The sequence below is a fragment of the Ixodes scapularis genome, unplaced genomic scaffold (assembly GCF_016920785.2).
Source record: "Ixodes scapularis isolate PalLabHiFi unplaced genomic scaffold, ASM1692078v2 PGA_scaffold0__279_contigs__length_252992795, whole genome shotgun sequence".
NCBI classification, from domain to species: Eukaryota; Metazoa; Arthropoda; class Arachnida; order Ixodida; family Ixodidae; genus Ixodes; species Ixodes scapularis.
In genome coordinates this window covers 39895098-39918944 of record NW_024609835.1, presented here as the reverse complement: position 1 = coordinate 39918944, position 23847 = coordinate 39895098, and the positions used below count along the sequence as shown (strand labels likewise).

At 42.3% G+C, this 23847-nt stretch overlaps 1 protein-coding gene across 1 annotated transcript; it reads left to right on the top strand.

Annotated features, from left to right (window-relative positions):
- The first annotated feature begins 168 nt into the window (after nucleotides 1–168).
- LOC121833012 lies at nucleotides 169–22715 on the top strand. Its single transcript, XM_042286050.1, has 6 exons — nucleotides 169–3068; nucleotides 3691–4136; nucleotides 7306–7478; nucleotides 13881–13939; nucleotides 17279–17341; nucleotides 22351–22715. The coding sequence occupies exons 2-6, from the start codon at nucleotides 4029–4031 to the stop codon at nucleotides 22482–22484; spliced, it is 537 nt and encodes a 178-aa protein (XP_042141984.1). The 5' UTR covers nucleotides 169–3068; nucleotides 3691–4028; the 3' UTR covers nucleotides 22485–22715.
- Nucleotides 22716–23847: the final 1132 nt, after the last annotated feature.

Below are 23847 nucleotides of genomic sequence, written 5' to 3'. Positions count from 1 at the left end.
TAATTGAAGCGTTTAAAAATTACAATAAAATGTAATCGATTACAAGTAATCCACTACTTGTAACATGTTATGTACACGTCTGAATATATAACCGAATATTCGGCTATCTTAATCGGCACTCACGCAAGTATAAAAGATAAATCAGCTCCAATACAACTTCCTTCCTTTTTTCGACCACCTCTGACACCAGGGAATAGTAATGACGGGTGAGACTGCACGGGATATTGGATAATGTCGGGACTGACAACAGCCTGCTAAGAGACAGAAATATATTTCTGAATGGTCTCCATAATATTGACACAAAAAGCAAACCAATTGTTTTTTAGGGTCTTAATTACGGATAATATATTTCCATCTGTGTTTCCTGCATAAACGGTTGCACACGTTAAAACAAGCAACGAAAATAAGCCTTGTTAGTGTACGCAAGCTAATGTGACCAAGTGCTCGATATATAGTACCCTGAAAACCAGAACAGAGTGGTAAAATTGTTTTATTTTATTAAATTCGGGACACTATGCAACATATGACTTCGATTTCACTACGTCAAGATCCGAATTACAACAATGCTGACCCTTAAAAGGTATATGTACTATACAGTTGATGCTGATGGCAAGTGGCTTGTGCCCACTGCGCGAAACGAGTAATGGTAAAAGCAGATGGCGAAGCGCTCCGTTCGTTGCTGAAAATCGAAAATATGCAAAGCTTAAAGTTTAGTATGTATTCCTATTCCACCGTCATCCCTCAAGTATCTTGAAACATTCCCAGGATTCTATATGGTAAGATATTTTATCAACTGTCCATTGAGTGTTTTGTACGCGTAGACTACAGGCTCTTTTGTCTTTAAACCCGCTCGGTTCCGATTTTCCGAACGGTTCTTCAGATGCAAACGATCCGCTTAAACAAATATGAGCAATAATTGCTGCGAGACAGATTGAGCCCCTATCCTGCTTCTACATATGTCACACAGGACAGGAGGCAAACATCATCAGACAAACTTCACAGATCGCTGAAGTCTCGATATATTCAGCTCACTGACCAGGGGAAAAATACTGCCAGTGCAGTTTTTTTTATAGCCTTCCAATTTGTTTGGTCCACGATGTTCAATGTTTCGGTGCCGCCTTAATGTCTGGGCCCTTAATACAAAATTTAGTTATCTTCTTGAATTTGGTCATACGTTGTTTGACATTCAATAGATTGAGTTTTATACAACTTTTATAGATGTGATTATAGGTACAATTCGGTTTTCTGGAGCAAATCTAAGAACAGAGTAAGTCAGCGATGTCTGTAGTCATTTAAGTTTCTTATATTAAAGTATAGGATTATTGGTCGCCTTAAGAATACCACTTTCAATAACACTGTTGTCGAAAAATGTCGAGTAATTTCATATTTCCCTAAAATGAATTTGCTTTGATATATTAAAAAATATGGAACACACTACAAAGGATTTCGGTTATTGTAACAATATATTATTCACGTGCTTATCTATTTTATTACTCTTTTCTACACAGGAAGATATATGTTTGGACTCTTTTTGAAAGCCTTTAAATTAAAACGGGGAAAAGCACGTTAGAGCCACAGGAGAAGCAAGGCCACACCTCTCTCAAATTTATCTGGAGCACAGACCCACACACACACAAAAAGCCCTTTGATGCCATGGAGTAAAAAATAACTAATTAGAAGAAAACAACATAAACCCACGTGGCTTTGTACAAGGCAGCCGATCCGTTGTTTATCCTCCAGCCAGGTATATAATTCCTGAGCCGAATGCATCAAATTCGTGTGCCAGGTTCTTGCTGAAAACTTGATTTTCGCCTAACAAGCAGAGGTAAGTAGGGCAACGTTTATTTACTTTTTATTATAAAATATTAGCAACGACATCTATTCGCATCACGATATATTTTATGCTCCGAGAGTAAAGTAAATAAAAGCTTCAGCATCATCGATGTCGATTATTCGCAAAGGGCCTGCGTCTTTTAACGTTGCCATCACCACGTGAAAGAAGTTTAGTACTCTCAAAGTTAGAATAACGCGGAGATGTACGAAATAGCTTGACCACCCAGATATCACGTAAATTGAACGGGAAAAATCGGTCCCTACTTGATGAGGTGATGTGTTGGTATGGTAAAACTTGAATACGTATTGCCTTAATCGTAGCGAGTGAGAAAACGGGAGCGTGTGGCATAAAACACTATCAGAGCACACTAACGACCCGGAGCGCAACTGCAGCTGCATCGATGCGGATGCCTCGCAGTTTCACGCCGTGGCGTCAGAATGTTCTGATAGCAACCGATGGCTCGCTCGCCAGTGTTCAAGTTAACTGTGATTAGGACAGCAATATTAGAGCGCAGCTCTTATGCGCTCGTTTCCAGCTTGGGCGGTGTCACCGTCGGCGTAACCGCGCTTTGCATTATGGGACGTTTCCCATAATGACGTTACACGTGACCCTCCCTTCTGCACCCTCCCCTTCTCCTCCTCAAGAGCTGCGCTCTAATTCGGCATTACAGAAAATCGTAAACGCCTTTAATTTTTTTTTTTGTAAAAATGAACAAAGAAACAATGTTCTTGGAAATTTCAACATAGTATTGAAACACACGTTTGAGTCGTGCCGACAACCAGGGTGCCGAATGTAATAATTATAAAACTCCATTGCGGTGGTAGTCGATCAGATTGAATGCACAATTTAATTTCCATCTGAAATTAAAAATCTACACCGAGGTTAACGCCAGGACTAAGAAAAAAGAACACATACTGTACTTTGATATCGCAATCAAGCCGTCATATGCAGAATTGAAATGTATAACACACCGGGTTTTCATTACTTGTTAAAGGCCTACTTTCATTATTCACGTGACGTCATGGGATGTTGTCACGTAATGTGACGTTGCACCAAACAGCGTGACACCTAACGTTGCTGGGTTTAATAGAGCTGTTGATACTGTGACTCATGCGACAACGTGACGTCCCGTCACCTAACGTCGGAAGACGTCGGCTCACATGACGGGCGCAGCGTGATTAAACTTAAAATCAAAGTTAGCTTCCATCAGAATGCAATTTTGCTTAAAGGAGCTGTGCAACGATATTCAATTGGAATATTTTTTTCTCTACAAGAGCTTACTGGCACACCTGGGACTCAAGGATACTCACACGCAACGCCATTGGCCAAGAAACTCCTTTGTTGCGGTGTAATTTCAAGGAGAAAAGCGATCATTTTCATTCAATCTCTCCTTTGCAGAATTTGATGACGTAACTCGGGGATTGCAGTACACCCAAGTGACGATATTTGAATGCAGTTCATAGAATGGACCCGAGCATTGCGTGGGCACTCGACTTGGGCTCGTGACAATTGCTAGCTCGAGAAGCATTCGGGTTGTGACCCGTGTCCAATCGCTGCAACCACAACAGCCGAGCCATAACAATGTCTGGAACTCAGCGCGTGTTCTGCGCTTTGCCAACCCCAGCGCGTGGCTATGATCAACACTGGCGGCACATAATCGGCTCCAGATCACGTGGCCGCTTGTTCTGGCTGCGAGTTGAGGGGGTGAACGCTGCTCGTTTTTCTTAAATTTTTTTTTGGGACTTCTATTGCGTCGGGTAAAAAACGAACGCGCGTTTCATAGGTCATTAAAGTTAGGGATGCGTTTTAAGCGGTATTTGTGTGCAGTACAAAAATTGTTGCATCGCTTCTTTAAGGAAACCTTCCTCTACAAACTTGCCGCCAAGGTGTTGTTTACACCTGTTGTCTGCTTTCTGCGTTTTTTCTTACAAAACCGCGTGGCCCCACCTCCCAATAGAAGCAACAAACCTTTCACTTGGTCCAAGTCTTTTGTCCGCAGCGTCAGCGTGAGTTGCTAAAATTTCGAAGTGTAAATTGGCAACAAAAGTATAGATATTTGAAAAAGCTAGGTTGCTACGTGCAGAGGCTGATTTTTTTCAAATAACTTTACGGGGCGCTTAGAGATCGATACAATTCTATATTTTTTTTTCAGCGATATAACATTAATTAATCTACTTTCCAGATTGCGATCATCATGCTTTCGGAAGTCTCAATTACGCTGACGGTATTATGTTCATTGTTGTTTGTCAATCCTTGCTACGCAAGCATCGAAGAAGGCAACCCAACGAAGGACTTTTACGACGTACGTGAAAATATTCAGGCAATACATGGACAACTTCGTATTACAATAGGACTCTGACAAAGCTTCATAAGAGCCATATACAACTAAACCATCTTCGCTTTTACACTGTTTAATGTTAATGTCCAGCACTAAGCTTGTAAATTTTTATATAAAAACACAAATTCAGAAAACCTTCTTCTTACCATGGGCTGACATTGTTTGTTTGTTTGTTTGGTGCTGTCCAGATAGAGGAGGTATGGCCGGGAGATGTTTGACCTCCGTTGCGGGGCAAGTCACTTCCCGGCTACGGGATGGGGAAACCAAACTACAGCGTATACTTTATTGACTGCTCTTAATCAGCTGAGTTGGGAAATGATCGATTCTAGAAATATATTAGTGATAATCTTACGATAATTGTTTACTTTAAACCAAAGTTCCTACAATCAGTGCTAAATGTTTCGAGCTCAAGTTCTTTTTTTTTTGTTTACAACTGAGTTCCAGTGTACAGTGTGTGTTCACGATAGTGTGGGTTGTGTCACTGTGCTATTGCTTTAGTATAGCGTTGTTCCTTTCATATGACAGTCCACTCGTGTTTTGGACTTGACATTTTGTTCTCATTGTATAAGTTCCTAGCATTTTGTTATCATTCTACAAACTCCTTTGGTGCCCATATCACGACTGCTAGCTTGGTTGGCTAGGGGCCAGTCAAGCTACTTTCACAGCTTTTTTCCCTTATCACCTTTGAACATTTCATTTTGTTAAAAAATAAAGTAGTTATTTTTTATTAAGTATTATTAGTTGAAATATCAATCCTTCAAATATCATCTTTCACCAAATGCCTGACTTTACAGGGCGAATCTCGAACTGAACACCCAAAAACAAGGAAAAACGGGTTGAAGAGACAATAAATTGGTTGTGCACAATGCGCGGAACGACTCATGCTAGAAGCAGATAACAAAGTGCTGCGTTCATTGGTTATGATTGAAAAAATGCAAAGCTTAGAGTTTTGCATGTATTCCATCTTAAGCACGTCGAAACTTTCCTAGGATTCAATATAGAAAGATACTTAATATACAGTACCATGGAGTATCCTGTACACGTAAATTTCAGGCTCTTTTGTCTCTAAAAAAAATGGCCCGCTCGATTCCGATTTTTCGAAGGGTTCTCCAGATACAAACGATCCCGTGAAACAAATATGAGGAATGAATGTTGCGAGACTCACTAGGCCCTTATCCTGCTCCTACATCTGTTACACCGGACAGGAGGCAAACAACACCAGACAAAATGTCAAACAACGTTGAAGCCTCGGTAAATTCAGTTCATTGACCAGTGAGAATATACTGACAGCGCAGTCCTTCAAATTTGCCTGTCCCACAATATTCAATGTCTCGTCCCCACCTTAATGTTTGGCCCCATAAAACACAATTTAGATATTATTTTGGATTTGAATATATGGTGTATGAGGTCTAATACATCGATTTTTACAGAACTTGTGCCCTCACTTCCTTCGTTTTGCCCTTGTTTTTAGGCCCGCAGCAGTTTGGGAGTAAAAACCAACTCCCAACTTCCTCAGAGCCTTATGTTGGGAGAGTATGGCCAGTTTATGATCTCGCTGTCGTAACCCCCCCCCCCCCCCCCCCCCCCCCCCCCCCCTTCCTTCCCGAGTGAACGAATCAGCCCGTGGGGCAGGTTGCGAGGCGCGAGCGCATGCGCGTGAACTCCCGGCTGCCCGAAGCACTGCTGGCAGGGCCGCCATTTTTATTAATTCGTCCGGTGGACTGCAAGGAATCGTCATCCAAACTTCGCTTCTTTCCCTTTATTTTGCTGGCTCGGGCAAGAAAATTATATGGTGTTATTCCTCATGAGTTAAAAAGTTAACGAATGAAGTTTTCTTCAAGTATGACCGCAAACTTTTATTCAGGCAAAAAAGAAGTCGTCCCGTAGCAGACGACGCGTAGCCTCAACAGTGCTCGACGCCGAAAGCGCATTGCGTCAAAATGGCGGTCATTTCCTGTTTGCTCCTTCATTCCTCTCTCGCTCCTTCGGTTCCCTCTCCCCTTTTCTCCTTTCCATCGCCTTCGTCGCCACGCCTGCTGGCTAGACTTTTCTAATATACGGCTCTGAACTTACTAGTCTGCTGCAATTATTTTCTTCTACAACAGACCCTTTTATATGTAAGCCTTGTTTTTTTCTGCTTCTTCCTTTTAACCTTGTTTGGAAGCGTTCAGTTCGAGTTTGAAAACCGACTATCCAACTTACTATTTTTATGCAGGGCGAAATCTAGACGTAACAGGCGAAATCAAATTCTTAGGCAAAATATCGGCTAGCCGAATTTATTTTAGTATATTTAGGACAGAGTGAAATAATCCAGTATAGCTTTGGGGGGGGGGGGGGGGGGGGGGGGGGGGGTCCTTAAATAAAGGGGCACCATATCCACATGGGGGCCCCTTTATTTAAGGACTGCAGTCAAGTTCTTATATATGCATCACATTTCATACTTCCTGTAGAAGGTTCCTGTCAGCCATTGCTCTATTTTTACTCGGATTGTCCAAGTATGCGAATACAGTATTTTGACTAACGTAGTGCTAAGTTACGACATTCGCTATACTTGAGCCTTATTTTGTGCAGAGAAGAAATATCATTGACAGTGGTGCCTTCATAGTTGGAAAAGTTGCTTATGAAATTTTGTTTTAGTTATATATTTTTTTTTGCGTCCAGCTTTTTAGATTACTGGCTAAAAAGAAGCGTAGAAAAACTAGTTTGATCTCTGAAGCATACTTTTTTCTTAGCACGAAAAGCCGTGCAAAAACAAGAAAAGAAGCGAGTGTTTTTGCAGAAAAAAGATTGCATGTAATATTCTCAGTATTTGCACCGGAAGACGTTATCAAACGTATATCATGAAGTAGCTTAATTCATCTCTAAAAATAGGCAACTCATAATCTAAATGGCCCCGTAACACGTCGCGTCAAAATGTCGATACAAAGCATTTGATCCCTTCTATGCTTACCTTTACACACACAAACATATCGACATGCGTATAATTATATACGTTCTGGTGGTAGATCTTTTGCATGTTGCAACCACTCAGTCTAGTTTTATGTTGTCTCATGTAAGCTCTTGTTGGTTGAATTGTTAGCGCAGAGCCGCAGCAAGTTTTGTGTTAATATTTATCACATTGTTTTCTTTCAAGGATATGCAATCCAGGCCCATTCTCACATACGAGTGCTACAACAACGGCAGCAGTATTAATCCACCAAATTCGGTTAACTTGACAATTATCTGGGACGGAACATCTCCAAACACAACGCAAGCCTACGGTGTCATTTGGTCCGCGACAAAAGGAACGAAAGATTCTTATACAACGTACGTAGCTTCAAACTTCAATTAAGTATACTAATTAAGAACACTGTTCGAGAAAATGCTTTCACTACCTTTCGTAGCAGACACCGTCACTTTCCCATAGGAATATTTGAACGCTCTAAATCAACCGCAAGCGCGAAACAAATAAGGTGAACGCAGTCACATTAGATCGAGAGAGGATATTCAGCTCAGGTGTCATGCTAGATCCAGACTAGAAACGTTTTTGTGTGCGTAAAATGGTAGCTTTGTGTTTGCATCAGGGACTCAAACCGTAACCGTAACCGAAACCGAAAACCGTTTAGGAACGAAATTTTTTCTGTAACCGGAACCGGAACGAAACCGTTATTTGATATTTATAAAAACCGTAACCGTAACCGGAACCGTAAATTATTGACCGGTAACCGGTTTTAACCAATATTAACCGAAAAATAAACTATTAGTTTTTCTGAAGTATGACCTGGAGGAGGGATCTTAAATTGTTGTGGCCATTTGACAGAGTTACTGTCAGCGAGTGGTGCATCTGGTTACATATTTCCATTCAATCTGACTTTAGGATTAAGAATACTCAGATTGAATTAGTGGTCGAGCTTATAATTTAAAAAAAATTCTATATTTCTAAATCTGCCACACTCCTACATCGCTACATGTATTCAGTACGTGTCGCTTTCAGTGTATTAACTAATAAGTTCGAATTCTCAGATGTCCATCCAACTCGGTTCTATCAAAACCACCGATGTTCCTGACATGCAGTAGCCAGTATAAAGAAACGAGGTAAATTGGCCATCATGCAGAGCTGGCGGAAAAGAAAACCTGGGCCCGTTTGCTCGAAGCGCTAACCGCGGCTAAAGTTAGCAGCAGTACCTAGGAGAGGGAGTTTGAAATCGCGTGACTGGGGGCTGGGATGCCGGTAAGCATGGCGGCGCCCCGGTGCGTGAGCGCCGCTCGCTTTGTAACTAATATGTCGTTGTAGCTGCACTATCGGGCGCGTTAGTCAGCAACGAATGGTGCAGGAGGCTTTCGCTTTGCCTTACCTCGCTTAAATCGCAAAGTACGAGCAATGACTTCGCGGCATTTGTTGCATAGTCTTTCGATTCTGGCCTTTCTAAGCCTAAATGAACGCGATAAGTGTCGGCATGGCAACGTCTTTGGAAAGCAGATTGCCTTGACTCAATCGACCAGATATTAATAGTACACAAAAGAAGACCAGCGTCCCGCCCCGACAGACCTTTTTCTAAATTACCCAAGCATCGAGAAGAACGCTGGAAGTGTAATTCTATGGTCCGCGCTCGCTGTCCTTCCTCTTATAAAAGATTCGAAGTAAATAATCATTATAAGACTTGGACGAACGCGCGTGCAAGGCAAAATTTGTTTTAGACTTTTTCCTTTAGAACGATAGGCCCGTAGCTCACAAGTTTTGAGCAGCGCTGCAGGCGAGCAAAATAGAATATTTGGCTCGCGTTTCGAACATGCATCAATACGCTTCCCCACTAGAGTTTTTTCTACTCAGTTCCATTCTAAGTTCCAGCGTAGCAGAGGCTACAAGAGCGAGCTGCGAGCTTTCCGCGTCCCTGCCAAGCACGCGCGCTCGTGCAGTGCGAGCATCGTTCAGGATGACGCGCTTTTCCGAGTAGCTTCGGCTTCACTATCACGTAAAGTGAAATATACGTGCTCGCGGAAGCTGTGAAAGAAAGCAAATATGAAAGGAATGTTTAATGGAACGCTGCGGCCGCAAGCAGCATAATTCTGTTCTTTTTTTTAAAACTTTTTTTAGACGTTTTGTTACCGCACATCTACAGATGCTGACAGCGGCTTGTATTCGAACGTGGCACGTGCAAAATCGAACGTTACAGCGCCACACGGATGATGCAGCCAGCAAAACTTGGTCGCGTCTTGCGTAAGTCTTCCGGACGCGCTCGCGCCCCCTGCCCAGAGCAACGGGTATATTACTACTGCATACGCCAACACGCGCAATGACTGCAACTACACTCGTAGCATGCACCTCGGTGCTTGGGAAATTTGTGTGCTATCAATACAAGGCCGATTGAGTCAAGGCAATCCACTTTCCAAAGACGTTTCCATGCATGCCGACAATTATCGTGTTCATTTAGGCTCAAGAATGGCCAGAATCGAAATACTATCTAAAAATGCGGCGAGGTCATTGCTCATGCTTTGCGATTTAAGTGAGGTAAGGCAAAGCGAAAGCCTCCTGCACCATTAGCTACTAACTAACGCCCGCGATATTGCAGCTACAACGACATATTAGTTCCGAAGCGAGCGGCGCTCACTTTGCGGGGCACCGCCATGTTTTCCCGCATCCCTACCGATCCCTGTCACATGATCTCAGAATCCCTCTCCTAGGTACTGCGGCTAACTTTAGCCGCGGTTAGCGCTTCGAGCAAACGGGCCCTAAAGCCCCTGTATCCTGGGAAAAGTGGCGCCTTCATTGTTGTGGAAACGCGCGAGACACGTTCAGCGCGCCACTTCTGGAAAGAACATGGCGCCTGAAATCTAGCTCAGTGCTGCGCTGTGCCGCCATGACCTTCCCAAGGGATGTACGTTGCATGTGCCTCGTGCATCGACGCACTTTGCGCTACTTTTGAAACATGAAGGGGCTTTAATGGGCCCTGCTGTTCATTAATACTGTTTATGTTGTTCATTTAGTGTGAAACGTGTCGCGAGTGACGATTTTGAAACAACACAGAAAGAAAAAAAAAAGTCAGGGGTTTGACATTGGCGTTTTGTATTATATATACAATATATATATATATATATATATATATATATATATATATGCTCGGGCTGAGAGTGGTGGAAGGAGCGAGGAAACGTCAGAAGGGTGTCCGAGTTTTTTTCTTTTCCTTCCCGCGCCGAGACCCTTCTTCAAACCGAGTGGCACCCGCCGCCTAAAGCCCCTTCATGTTTCAAAAGTAGCGCAATGTTCGTCGATGCACAAGGCACGTGCAACGTGCAGCCCTTGGGAAGATCATGGCGGCACAGCGCAACACTAAGCTATTTCAGACGGCATGAATTTCCCAGAAGTAGCGCGTCGCACGTGCCTCGAGCATTTAACAACAATGAACGGCGCCACTTTTCCCAGGATAGAGGGGCTTTACCGTCGCCGGCACTGCCACGCCTCTCAGCTTCTCAACATGACAAAAGAAAAAGCCAAGGAGAAGGATGCCTCCTCGTCAAACGCGCCAACGCGCCACCCTCGTCCAACAGACATGGGATGCAATTTCTGCCTCCTTCGCCTGAACCTTGGGAGCTGCCCTGCTTCCAATCGTCGATGGCCTGGCCCAGAGCCGTTTATACTGAGAGAGTTTGGCCTTCTTAAGGAGATTTTGACAGTCTGACAACCACAGCAGCGTAGTCTGACAACCGGGGGATGACTACTTCCGTCCGCCATATTGTGGCTCTGACTCATAGGAACTCTACGCGATTTCTCAGGAATGAACAAGACAAAGAAGTAACGCCATATTGTGTTATAGCGAAATCCGCTTGTTCTAGCGGCCAACAAGCTCCGCCCATCGGCCAAACTCTCTCAGTATAAACGGCTCTGGCCTGGCCAATCTCGCCCCACACGGCCAGTAGTCTCAACAGTCTCTCTCGCAAAACTGTGAACGCGAGCTATTCGAACGTCGGCACGGTGAGCTCGAACATCCACAGACGCGCCGAGAGATCGCTTCCAGCATCGCCGGAGGCCTCCCCCTGCCACCGCCGGAGGTATGGCTTCTACGAGAATCATTTCTACCAGAGCCACCAGCGCAATCCAACTACCTCTGATAGAGCCCCCACCACCCACGCCGGAGCGAGGGTCCGTCATGCCTACGACATTCTGAGCGACCTCGACCAGGACACCCTAAGTTTCTCCACGAGAGACGTCCATGAGATCAGGCATCTCCCCCGCCATCGGTTCTACTGGGATGACATGCTCCCCGAACACCAGCACCTCATTTTCGATAGACTGGAACTCTTCCACGTCGTCGCGAGAGGGAACTGTAGGACGGCAGTCCTATCCCAGACGTCGAGGATTCGAGTCTGAGGTTTTCAGAGAGCTCACCGACCAGCTACCCAACCAGCCTCGACGCGGACGCCACACGCCTCGTGCTCCCGCGCACACCAGCTACCGCCCAGACACTAAGTCGAAGAGGCCCCCTAATCGTGAGTCCGGCCGCTACACTGAGTCTTCGAAACCCACCAGTGCCGTCATCGACGGCACAGTCGTCTCCTCGACGCTCCTGTGCGTTTTTCCTGTCGAAGACATTCTCGCCCATGCTCTTTGCGAGGCTGGCGTCTCGGCCGACCGTGCCCGAGCTTGATCTTGGATCGAAGAAAACGACCCAATGGATCCCGACTCGACAACCACCGCCACCGAGCAAATCCTGGAGTGGCTCAGCAGGACCGACAGTCATTGAGCCCCAGGCCGATGACGGCTCCTTCGACACGTACGATGGCAAGGAGGAAAACCACACCAACACAAAGGAACACACTACAGACAAACAAAGCGTCGTCGAAGACTCTCAGTCGGACCTGGGTAGCACTGCCTACAAGTCAAAAGCGACGGGACCTACACCGCCAGTCCACTCTACCCAGCAGGCACCTGAAGTCGACTGGGCAGTGTTTAGTGAGGCAAGTAGTTTTCACGGGCCGCCCGACTACGGCGGACTTTCCATTCGCTGCACGAAGGCTTCTTGCCTCACGGCCCGCCCAGCCCAGCTCTCAATTTTATTACTTCATTCCACTTAGCAGTATTTTACAAGTGGATGGCTGTAGTTCTGTTCCTTCCTTCAGTGAAGCGAAGACTCGCCTGCATGTATGAGGTTGAAATCAACTGTAGCGACGAGAAAGTGCGAATGGTTCTTCCAGCATCAAGTGGAAACTTTCTTAGGGTAATTGTTTATAAATGGTGCCAAACAACAGAGTAGCGGTGTTTATTTTAATTTTTATTATATAGAACGCGATGATCCCCGAGTACTAGAAGTAACATGTATGCTCGGGCATCAAACTAAATGATGTAAGTAGATGTAGTGAACAAGAGTTGGAGCTAGGAACGTGTGCAACTTCTGACCAATTAGAAGTATTAAGACGTTTCTAGGTTCCTTGTATTTCATGTTATTGGATATCTCAGACTACTTTAAACAGTTTTTTCTAAAATGGCTGTCTAGCATTTCAACTAGACAAATTATTGGAAAAACCGAAATAAACCGGTTTTTATGAACGTGTAACCGGTAACCGAAACCGTAAAAATTAAAACCGTAAAAAACCGAAACGAAACCGTTATCAACAGGAAGCGGTAACCGTAACCGTAACCGAAACGTTATATTTTTCGGTTTGAGTCCCTGGTTTGCATAACATGAATGTAACAGATGTTTTCCTGGAAGGACAACTCCGCTTCCTTCTCGGACTTTTTCGCTATAATAACCTTAGTGTAAAATGTTTCACGGTGCTTAATGAGTAACACGGTTTGTAAAAACGGCAATTCCACATGAAAGATTGTAGAATACAATTCATGAACGATTGGTTCAATCAAGTTGTAAACTAACCTCTTTCTCTCGAGAGCAAATAATTGGAGGGCCAAAGCCTATTTTCATGGCAAATTTCACCCGCCCTACCTCATAGCTCTTCTAACACCCTTCATTAAAAGACGCCTCTCTTTATTATGAAACATTTCGAACTACCAATTTCACATAATTTCGCGACTGTATGAACTAGGACACATCTTGTAAGTAGGCGGAGCGCAAGTTGGTCTGCTTCTTTTGTAGTGGTTGTGATGACGTCAGAAAGACGCCACGCTCTGATTGGCTCCGATTGAAGGATAGTGGGTAGATTTCAAAGCAAGCTGCCGCGAGGTCTACCCACTATCCTTCAATCAGAGCCAATCAGAGCTCAGCGTTCTGACGTCTCCAAAATTCCTGCAAGAAGAAGCAGACGACCTTGAGCTCCGCATAGTTTTACTCCATGGCGTGCTAACAATGATACTAAATCACGCTAAGGACTAGCTGGATAATTAATATATATCATACTTTTATGTACTTATGTAATGTGCTTACTGTAAATGTCTAGCCTGGTTATAAGCCCTACATTGTGGTTATTTTATTGCTGACGGTGGAAGAATTATGATTGCTATTCTGCTGAACAATGTGTAGAAGGTTCAAGAGTCAATTTCTACCCGTCATACATAAAAAGAGTGTATTTGTCAAGATCGAGAAAGCAACTACAACCTTATTGAAGTCATTGGAAATGACACTTTGTAGAGAAAGAGAGTTCTGGCCTGATTCAGAGGCATAGTCTGTAGTTTCAGCTGTCTCAGAGTGAGTCTAGTAGTGACCAAAAGATTGCAAGTTTACAAAAAAGTAGGCAGCTGAGAGCTTGTACACTGCTATATAAATATTGATCTCATTGCAGACAATTGCTTCAGACACATTACGATACTGCTCGAGGTGTAGCGGTCTTCTCCACTGACAGTAAGTAAATGCGTGGACAATGTTTGACTGCCGAGCAGAACATTTTAATATACCCGTAGTCACTAATCCCGTTTTTTTTGTCTCTTCAATGTCGTGTAGTAGTTTCCCGCATCAGTTGCACATTCCATAATGAGGGATGTAAACTATGTCAAACAGGAGAGCAATTGGTCTTATGTTCGAGCTTTCAGAGCTTAGAAGATGTAGTGTCAGACTGTGCAGATTATCAGCATCATCTTCAGAAACACTAAGAAGTTCCTCTTTTCATTATATAGAAAAAGAGCTGAGGTAAAATCACATCATATTTATTATGGCATCACAATACAGCACGCAAATAAAACAGCGCCCGCATAATCGAGTGCCTTGTTGTGCGAAAAATGGGAAAACCAAAGTAATTTTTTAATTGTTTTTTTAATGTATTGTGCCTCCATTGATAACTTCTGTATAGGTTATTGAGTTATTCTTCGCAAGCGTCTAGACCTTCTCCAATGAAGTCTCCCTTCCCTTTAAAAGTTTATGCAATCAAAATTAAGATGCCTAATTCCGGTCCTGTAACAGTGTTTGCTCCTTAGGTACTGTAACGTAAAGTTCCAGCTTTGTTTAAAAAAAATCATATTCATAGCTTTTTTTTTTTAACAGACCAATGCTTGTTGCGTCTGTTAAGATGCATTCAGAGGATGCCAGTTTTCAAACAACAATGTGAAACTGTGCACGACACTCTTCAAAGTAAATGCGAACAATTGTACAGTGTCCGGCAATATGAAAGACCCACTGGGAGCGCGTGGCCGAGGCGGTGGCGGGCGGAGGCGCAGCGAGCGCTCAGGGCAGTTCCGTTCTGCTTCGAGGAAAGGACGCTCACTCGGGCTCATCTAAAGCGACACGCGTTTATCAGATTGTGCTGAGCCCTCGTGAGCGTCCTCCCCTCGAAGCAGAATGAAATTGCCCGGAGCGCTCGCAGCGCCCACGCCAGCCACCGCCTCGGCCACGCGCTCCCAGTGGGTCTTTCATATTGCCGGAGATTGTACAATTGTTCGCATTGTACAATTTTAAAGCACTAAATTTAAGAGCCCTACTCGGTGATGGTAAGAGGGGCAGACGGAAATAGTGCCTTTATAAAAATGTATTAATGTTTATAAAGGACAACACCTTAATGATGCCATTTTTTTTGTACCGCCCTAGATACGTATGCGCATGACTTTGGTGATGAAGAATTTGAGGACGGACTTTATAACGGGTAGTGCTTATGCTTCGAACTTCTAGGTTGTGACATATGTTTCACGAAATTAAGGAGCGCCATAATAGTTAACGTGTGTCAGATTGTTATTTTTTGATGAGTGGTCACCCGGCGCGAGAGTTGAGCTTTGATTGCTCCATCTCCACGCATTTTGGAGTGGTGGGATGGATGATCGTATGCAGCCCTTGTGAACTCGAACCGCGGTGTAATTAAGTAGGAAGCAAAAACAGAAACTTCGAACGAATGTGCATGATACCAGATATGCTAACAAATGGGTTATTTTATTCAGCATATATTTGTGAAGTAAGTTTGAAAGAATTAACTATAATTAGGCACTTCATAAGTACAGAATTCGAGGGTGTTAGTAATTTTACGCAGTGTGGAGGAGAACAAACGCAAGACGTTTACAACTCCCTATAACGCCGATTTAGAGCGCAACTCTTGAGGATTGTTGCTACTCGTATATAATGAACCTATTGCTGAGCACACCACAGGTGTCAATAAAAAGTTATTCAATACGTGTAAAAATTTACTGAGGTTGTGCGAAAGGATCTAAAAAGAATGTATTTATATACATATACGTTATAATATCAAGGGTTTAGATAAGCAAATTAGATACGTGAAGAAATCGAGTGCCAATTCCAGCTTTTTGGCTGTTCGTTCGAATTTTAATAAAGGCGTATGCGTAGAAGTCGTGGCTTCTCCTTGCACGAAACCGAACATTATATATAAATTTATGTTTTACGAAAGCATGTCATAAACAGGATATTTAGCATGTTATTGTCACGCGCTATTTTTAAAGACACTTGCCCTAATAATTGCTGTCACGTTAGTAGTATTTACATACGTTAACTAAAGCGGACATATAGTATCAATCTATTGTTAAATATATAACTAAATAGATTTAATATAAAACAAACATTTTAAAACGTTTAGTCAATCCGTGGGGAAAAAAATTCAATAGGGAGCTTTAGAATAACTCGCGAAATTTTAGCGCACGCGAACGTTAAATTTAGCGGTTGCGTTAGCGCACACTATGGAAGAGAGTTTTGGAATAGTGTTTCTCAGCCGCGACCCGAATGTCCAAGCATCTTGCGCTTGCAACGCTCCAAAGATACAGTCACAATTTTTAGTTTACACACGAAATGCTGTAACTTGAGAGAAAATAAGTTTTTTTTTTGGTTCAGAGTAACATTTCTTTTTGTTTAAACATGAAAATGAGACACGAGCGGTCGACCGGTCGTGTCCGCTTGCGTCGCCTCGGCAAGAGAGGTCTAGTGTACTGACCTTTGCACATTGTTCCTTCGCTAAAAAATGTTCGCGCGTCGCAAGCATCAAGCTTCCGGCGATTGTTGCCCATCTTACTGGGTTTTCCGAACCGAGTGCAATGCTGTCCCGTATTAAAAATGGCAGTCACGAGGATACCGCCGACGTCGCCTTCACGACACCACCAAGGCGGCCGCAGCTATAATCCTGGGAGCCGCCATTTTTAACTGTGCTCGTCTTAGCTTTAGCCAACTTCTTATCACGAATCCTCCGTGGAGGAGTGCAAAGACTCTTTGTGTACGCACGCAATTTCCTAAAAGATAGAGTACGCTAAAATAGCGCACGCAAAGCGCAAAACGTGGTTAGTGCTCGGCGCATGCGTACTGTGGCGACAACGCTATTCTTTGCGTACGCAAACACTTAGCGTGCTTTATTCTAAAACTCTCTAATATTGTAGTCCTTTTTATTCTCATTGTTTCTATTTATCAGATGGAAGAATGCTCCTTAATACATAAAACAGACAACAAAGTAATGTTTGTAATTAGCCACTTATTCAAAAATTACTTGAGACATACAATAAAATTTGACTTTATCGCACAAAAGGAACGTATTCGAGGTATTCTTGTTTTCTATATTTGGATAGTAAAGTGTGTTGAGATTTTAACCAAAACTTGATTATAGTTTAAAATGTGTACTTTTTGGGAAAAGTCACAAATTTGAAGTCAATTAAAATACATTCACTAAGTCCCACGTCCTTAGACCGATTGCAGCTTAGAAACATTGTATGTTTCTAAGCTGCAACTTCTGAGTTCATTTTAATAAGAGGTATTTGCAATTTGCAGCGGTTACAGAAGATATAACAGTTGGAAGCAAGTTCGAAGGCAAAGAACTTTTCTTGAAGATAAGTATGTATGATCATTACCTGGGTTCCACTTTAACCTAGACCGCCATAGAATACTGACATAAACATTGATCTTGAAAGAAAAAAAAAACGTGAATGCTTGTATTTATTGCCATCATTTCAAGACAGGAAAACGTGCCCTTTTTTCACAACCATACCACACGACAGCAACGTGTGAAACAGGTATTACCAGTTTTCTCAGTAATAGTATATAACCTGCAAAATAATGCGTTCCAGACAACGATGTCTTCTCTAATGTCAATCAGCAATGCGTGGCATTTATTCAGACAGGTGGCACAGTGGTAAAGGCTAAAAAAATGAAAACCTTTCATGACGGGTTTTATAAATTACCCATGATCTTACCCAGTGATAAATTTGCGAAAACTACACCTTTGTCTACAAAGCACAAGGAGATGGTGGCTGTGCTTTATAGATTGATTTATAATAATTAGGCGTTCCTTCTAGCTTAACATACGCATTTGGAATATGTAATATTTAGAAAATTTAAAATAATTAGATGTAGAATGCATCACACGTCCATCCTTAATCTGTCAAGCAGTGACGCGCAGCGAATATTCATAAAGGCCATTCGGATAAGTTTTTCGCTATAACGCAACTTCTAGATTTGGTGCCGGTTGGAAGTCAGAGTCTGGTGATTCGTGAAAATTTGAATTCTACCGGATGGAAATTCATAACATACTTAAATGGTCCCTTTTTAATTAAACCATTTTACAGACTCCGTGCGTAGACGTCCAAACAAAACAAGAAGAATAACTTTGCAGCAGTCAGGACATAAATAGTTGTTTTGTAGGATATGACCACATTAGAGAAATATTAAAAACATGTATATAACATTTTAAATTTAATTTTGAAGTAGCGTTGCCATTACATGGTGGTGAGAAAAGTCATTATAAGAACCGTTTCCTTGCTGCTCGTTTTGTCCGGTTTTGCATCTCTTGAAACTGACATTGTATGACGTGTAGCATTTGTTAACACCAACTGCAAACAGTGTAATGCGGCCTAACTGCCACCTAATCACGGTAATTAAAAGATGAAGAAGAAAACAAAAAAGTTGCCTAAATTTTTCAGGTCTTCGGGAGTATTGCCAAAACACAATTTTACTATTTCTATTCGAAGTACAGAAGAAAACATTACTCTAACATTTTTATGTAAGAGAACAATATATAGGCTGGTTCCAATTCGATTTCACGAAAGTTGTCGGGAGGGGAGGGGAGGGGAAGGTCATCAGAAACCTGTATGTGTTAGCTCTATACCTTCGATGGACAAAACAGCCCTTGAAAATTTTCAAGCAAAACATTTCCGCAAAAAGAAAATCCGAAGTGCCAGAGGGTGCAACGTGTCAAATACTCAATTCGCTTTTTCTCAATCTTGGATGGCCTTTCAAAATTATTAGCTTTACGAAAGCGGCTATGATATTTTTTACGCTGCAGCGACTGTTACGGAGCGATTTTCTCAATGACACAGTAAGTTTTAGCTTTTATAATAATTTTTGCTTAAATTAGCTTATTGCTGACTGGGGCAATTTCGCCTCCTGTTTTAATTGATCCAGGAAGCGAACCGCTAAAGATAATGACATAAAACAAGTAACAGTGCATAACTAAAATCGCAAGCTATCTGGGGGTGCAACTGATGTATTGTTATTGGTTATGAAACATATCATATATAGCTCAAAACTTGTTTTGAGATATTTTAAGTTTAATCTAAAAAAGGTAATTTTTTATTATCTTCTATCTTTTTTTACATGATAGCCGACAAGGTCTAAAGATACTGGTTGTAAATCTTGACAACTTATAACATGCTGGTAATATGGGGGATAAAGGGAATCAACAGAAACGCCTTTCGGGCCTTTAGGTTTTTTTTTTTTTTTATCGCTGGATCTAAGTCTCGAGTGTAATATATTTGTTGTATTTCGGGAACAACTAGTTGAATAAGCCAACGTTAGGTCTGTCACTCAATCATAGGTTCAACAATGCTGGCTTCACTGCAACCACAAGTGGCCTCAATAATAACCGATGTTTTTGGAAGGACTTTACCATGATTTATTTGCTGTTATATATATGCTCATAGTAACTCCCGAAATATCCTAGGGACGTTTTGGAGGAGTATAATTAATCATTCGTGTTAATAGTAAAGCCACCTATACACTCTGAGAGCGATTCGAGCCAGGCGTTATGTTTCAAGCTCTGGCAGTCGAGTCTTTTTATATTAACTATTGCCGGAACACAGTGTGACAGGAGAAAAGCATAATTTAAAAATGAACACTAGGGAATCATTCATAAAGCTGTTCAGTACACCTCTCTTCCGCGATACACAGGAGTGTAAAACATATATATGTGTTGGCGTGATAATTACATTGTTTCACTTATGAGCACGCCGCCTATTTCTTGCACAAACGTGAACTGTTTGAACTAGTAGAGCATATTTTGTTTTGTTTATAAGCTTAAATATATCAGACACAGTTGAGCTGACAAAATGGAACAACACCAGCTGCCAAGGCATCCGCCTTTATGGTACGGCAAAAATTCCTGCAGGCGTTCTTGCCGTGTCCGGAGGCAGAAAAAATCCCCTTCACCCTCGGAAGACCGGCTCATTCAAACTCATAGAGCTGAAATCTACTCTTAAAAGGAGCAGGCGCTCCCTTATGTATATACGGCAGTGGCGCATAAAGCGGAATGTATTCAGTCAGTCTTAAATGCATCTCAGAGAGAGTACCGCGTGGGGAGCTCCATGGTACAGGTCTTCGCACACAACACCGACACATTTGGGACCTTGCGAGATCGACGAACGCAACACGTGTGAACAAAGAGATCGACATGAGAATGGCGATAGTCGACTCTGCTCGTCTCCTCGTCTTGACAACAATGACTCAACAGAACCAGAAAAGTTTGGCGTACTGAATCTCAAGTTTGAGGTCCTTTGGTGAGAGAAGGATGGCTGGGGACGGCTCACCGGTACACAGACTCGGTCGGAGGTCAACAAAGCTTATCGCGTGGCGAACTCTCTGGCAATCACCGCTGAATGCTAGAGAGCACATGCTGATCAAAAGGGACCATCGTTTACGTCACTTCGATGAACAAGGTGCCACTTATAAGATAACTGAAATAATACTTAAAAGCTGGTGATGATTCATGGTAATAAAACCCGAGACTCAGGTTTTATTACCGTCCCCTTCTGTGTTCCTGAGTCTCAGGTTTTATTACCATGACTTATTAGATGCACGTTGATACGCCATTTCCGGAAAAACAAACACTTTTTTCTCTCATTTCGAAGACACTTCCTTTGAAGAACTTAACGTATCTGTGAGGTGCAAGGAAAATGTTGTTACTGAAATAGTGCCAACTCTGGTCAGATTCTAAGAAGTTTATATCAATGTATATATTATATTTCTGATTTGTGTAACTATGGAAACAAACTACAACCAAATAGCCCAGTCTCTTGGTGAAGCGTCGGCTGCCGCTTTAAGGCTTATCGGAATCTCTACGTTATTCCCACCAGCATCGCTCTATTCGTGCTTCATAGTATAGGGCTTGGCCAGAAGCTTCCTCTAGCTATTGAATTTTAAGGCAAAGTGGCAATGCAATAGAATATAGCTTTTTTTAGATATATCAGCATTTTTTTCTATTTTAACGGTTTTTGCACAATTATTCACTGGGGATTCATTTATCTATGCAACCGGCTATCGTAAATGATATTTGCTGCGTATGCAAGTTAGATTATTCATACTTTGCTCTAGTGATTTATACGGTAAGAACAATCGCATGCCAGAGGTTGTAATAAAATCTTCTGGTTCGCCCAGCTCTCAGACTGCAGGTGGCATACTGTTGTTATGAATGTTTTATTTTAGCCCCCCCCCCCCCCCCCCCCCCCCCACGTAACTTCTCTCGGATACTACAGTAGTTTTGTGAGAATATAAACAGCAAATAAAGTATGGTAAAGTAGCTCCACAAACATATGTTATTGAAGCGACCACGAGCATTGCGGTGAAGCCAGCATAGTTTAACCAATAATTGATGAACAGGAAAAAATTTGGCTTGTCCCAGAAATGCAACAAACATATTGCACCCACGACTTATATATAATATTTCTAGACCTTATAAACTATCAGCAAAAAATATAGCGAAAAATAAGAAAAAAATTGCTATGTTAAAAAAATTGGCTTAGAATATCCAAAAACTTTGCAATGGTAAGAAATTTCAATTTCAATGTAAATTTCTTGTAAACAAGACCAAGACAAATTTTACACCACCAGAGAGCTTATGATTATAGTTTTACACTGATATTTGCTTTGTGTTAGTAGGCAATAAGTAGGCCTTCGTGGCCATTTTTGGTCACTACCAGAAAATAAAGTATTATTATCGTTATTATTATTATTATTAATAATATCGGTTCGCTTATTGAAGAGTTTCAAATTGGAGCCAAAATTGCTTCATGTAGCAGGCTCGTTATTTTATACGAAGAGAACTGCACAATCCAAAAATTAATGCTGTATAAATAAAAATGGTTCGAAACATTTTTTGAATTGTGAAAATGTATATTAGCTGCTTGAGTAATACCAACAGTCTTGAAACGTTCGTCAAAGTTGAGAAAATCAAATCAAATTGAGTTTTAGACGCATGTCACACTAGCTCTGGCACTAAATCTCTTTTGGTGTGAAACTTTTTATTTTTTAAATTATAGTTTTGTTTACCAAAAAAATAAAGCTCCCGTGTACGATAATAAAAAAAAAGATCGGACCCCCCCCCCCCCCCCCCTTGTCGCCTTTTACATTACGAAGTTTGGTAAAAAATTTGTTTTGCAAGCATTCGTGTGCAGATAGCAGAAGACACGGGGGGGGGGGGGGGGGGGGGGGGGGTGGACGTATTCGTATTCTGGGAACGTTTCTATAGAGGCTATGTTTATATTCCCAGAATGTTAAAAACTTTTAATTGCTAAATTAACCGCATAAAGGGTAATTTGAGGTCACCAATGAGATATTTGGTTCTTATTTTTCAGATGTCTACGGCGGAGACACTGTCTACAAAATCTACGACGTCGATTTTCAATGCACCAATGCCAAGGCATTCTTGCCAGAGGCCTGTCCGTCTGGCTGCGGCTTGGAGTTGTCTCGCGAAGTGTCTGACGAGTGAGGTTCCTGTCATTCGAAATTATTCCAGGGGTTCAGTGTGCTATTTCAGCCGCTTGATATATACTCATATTCAAGAGAAAATCTGCAGATATTCGCAGCATTTATTTTATTCCAGACAGCCAGTTTCAGCGCACATTTACTCTATCATTTTGTCATAGTAAATTGTTACCCACCTTTTATGAATGTAACCACTGCAAGAAAAATAAACTGTCCTCAACGACAACTTCGACTTTAGTTGCTGTAAGGTACTGTAAAACCCTTTACCTTCGCGGCCCCTATTTTTCGCGGATCGGTCACAGATGACATTATCGCGACCACTAAATTTCGCGAATTCTCTAATTCGCGAAATTTGCGAAAATTGAGGGCTCACGAACATTAAGGGTTTTTACACTATATATCTCCGTTCTAAATTCAGTTTTCAAATTGCATGTCAACGCCTTCTCACATAGTGCTAAAACTGTTCATCGTGTTTTTTTTTTTTTTTAAATAGGATGCCTGAGGTATAAAGTTTATTTCGGATACGTTACTTGAGACTTTGTGTTTCTCCCCCTTTTTTGCCTCCGTCTCGGGTTTTAGTAATTCGATGAACAACCTACTCGCCTGATTAATGACTTTACCTTCCATGTTGTAATAGTTTCACTTATGAACCGTTTGGATAGCTTGGTCTCTTCTCGGTTAAATAGATTAGATGAGGCAGGGGCGGAATTTCGATGAAATTATTTCTAGGGCGATTAAAAGTTTTTGGGTATATCTTGAATAAACCTACCTAAATGCGAGTATATAAAAAATCTTAATAATTTGCGCTCTTAAGTTTTCAGTCAGCAATAAAAACAGAGCGTGAGCATTAATATGTAATAGCTCTAGTCACGGCCGGGCTGGAGGAGTTTTCCGCTCCCCTCTTACGGCCTCCTTCTTTGTCCGGGAATCAATGGAATTTTTTTCTCCGTGTGCAGTTTGTTTGCGTGCCGCGTGAGGGCGTTACCACCTCAGTACAGAAGCTAGAGTTCAGTGGGGAAAGCCGGAAAAGGATGAGAGATAGGCTCCCCAGTCTTGTGCGGCCTTATCTCATTGAGGACGCGGCGGCAAAGCTTCTAGACCTCTTCGATAACAGCGACGAAAAGAAGAATGCGACAGGCCGCTCGGAATATATGACTGTGCTCAATGGCCTTATCTGGCGGCCCTCGAAGTCCCAACTCACCAACGGAAGAAGGCGGAGGAAGCGCAGGCGGGACTCTGAAGTGAAAACGACCATACAAGCCAGGCAAGCAGCCAACAGGAGACATTGTCAGACGCTTCGACAAGGAGATGAGGATGCAATCGAAAGAAAGTTCGAGTTGTATCAGGCATAGTAGAAATACGCCAAA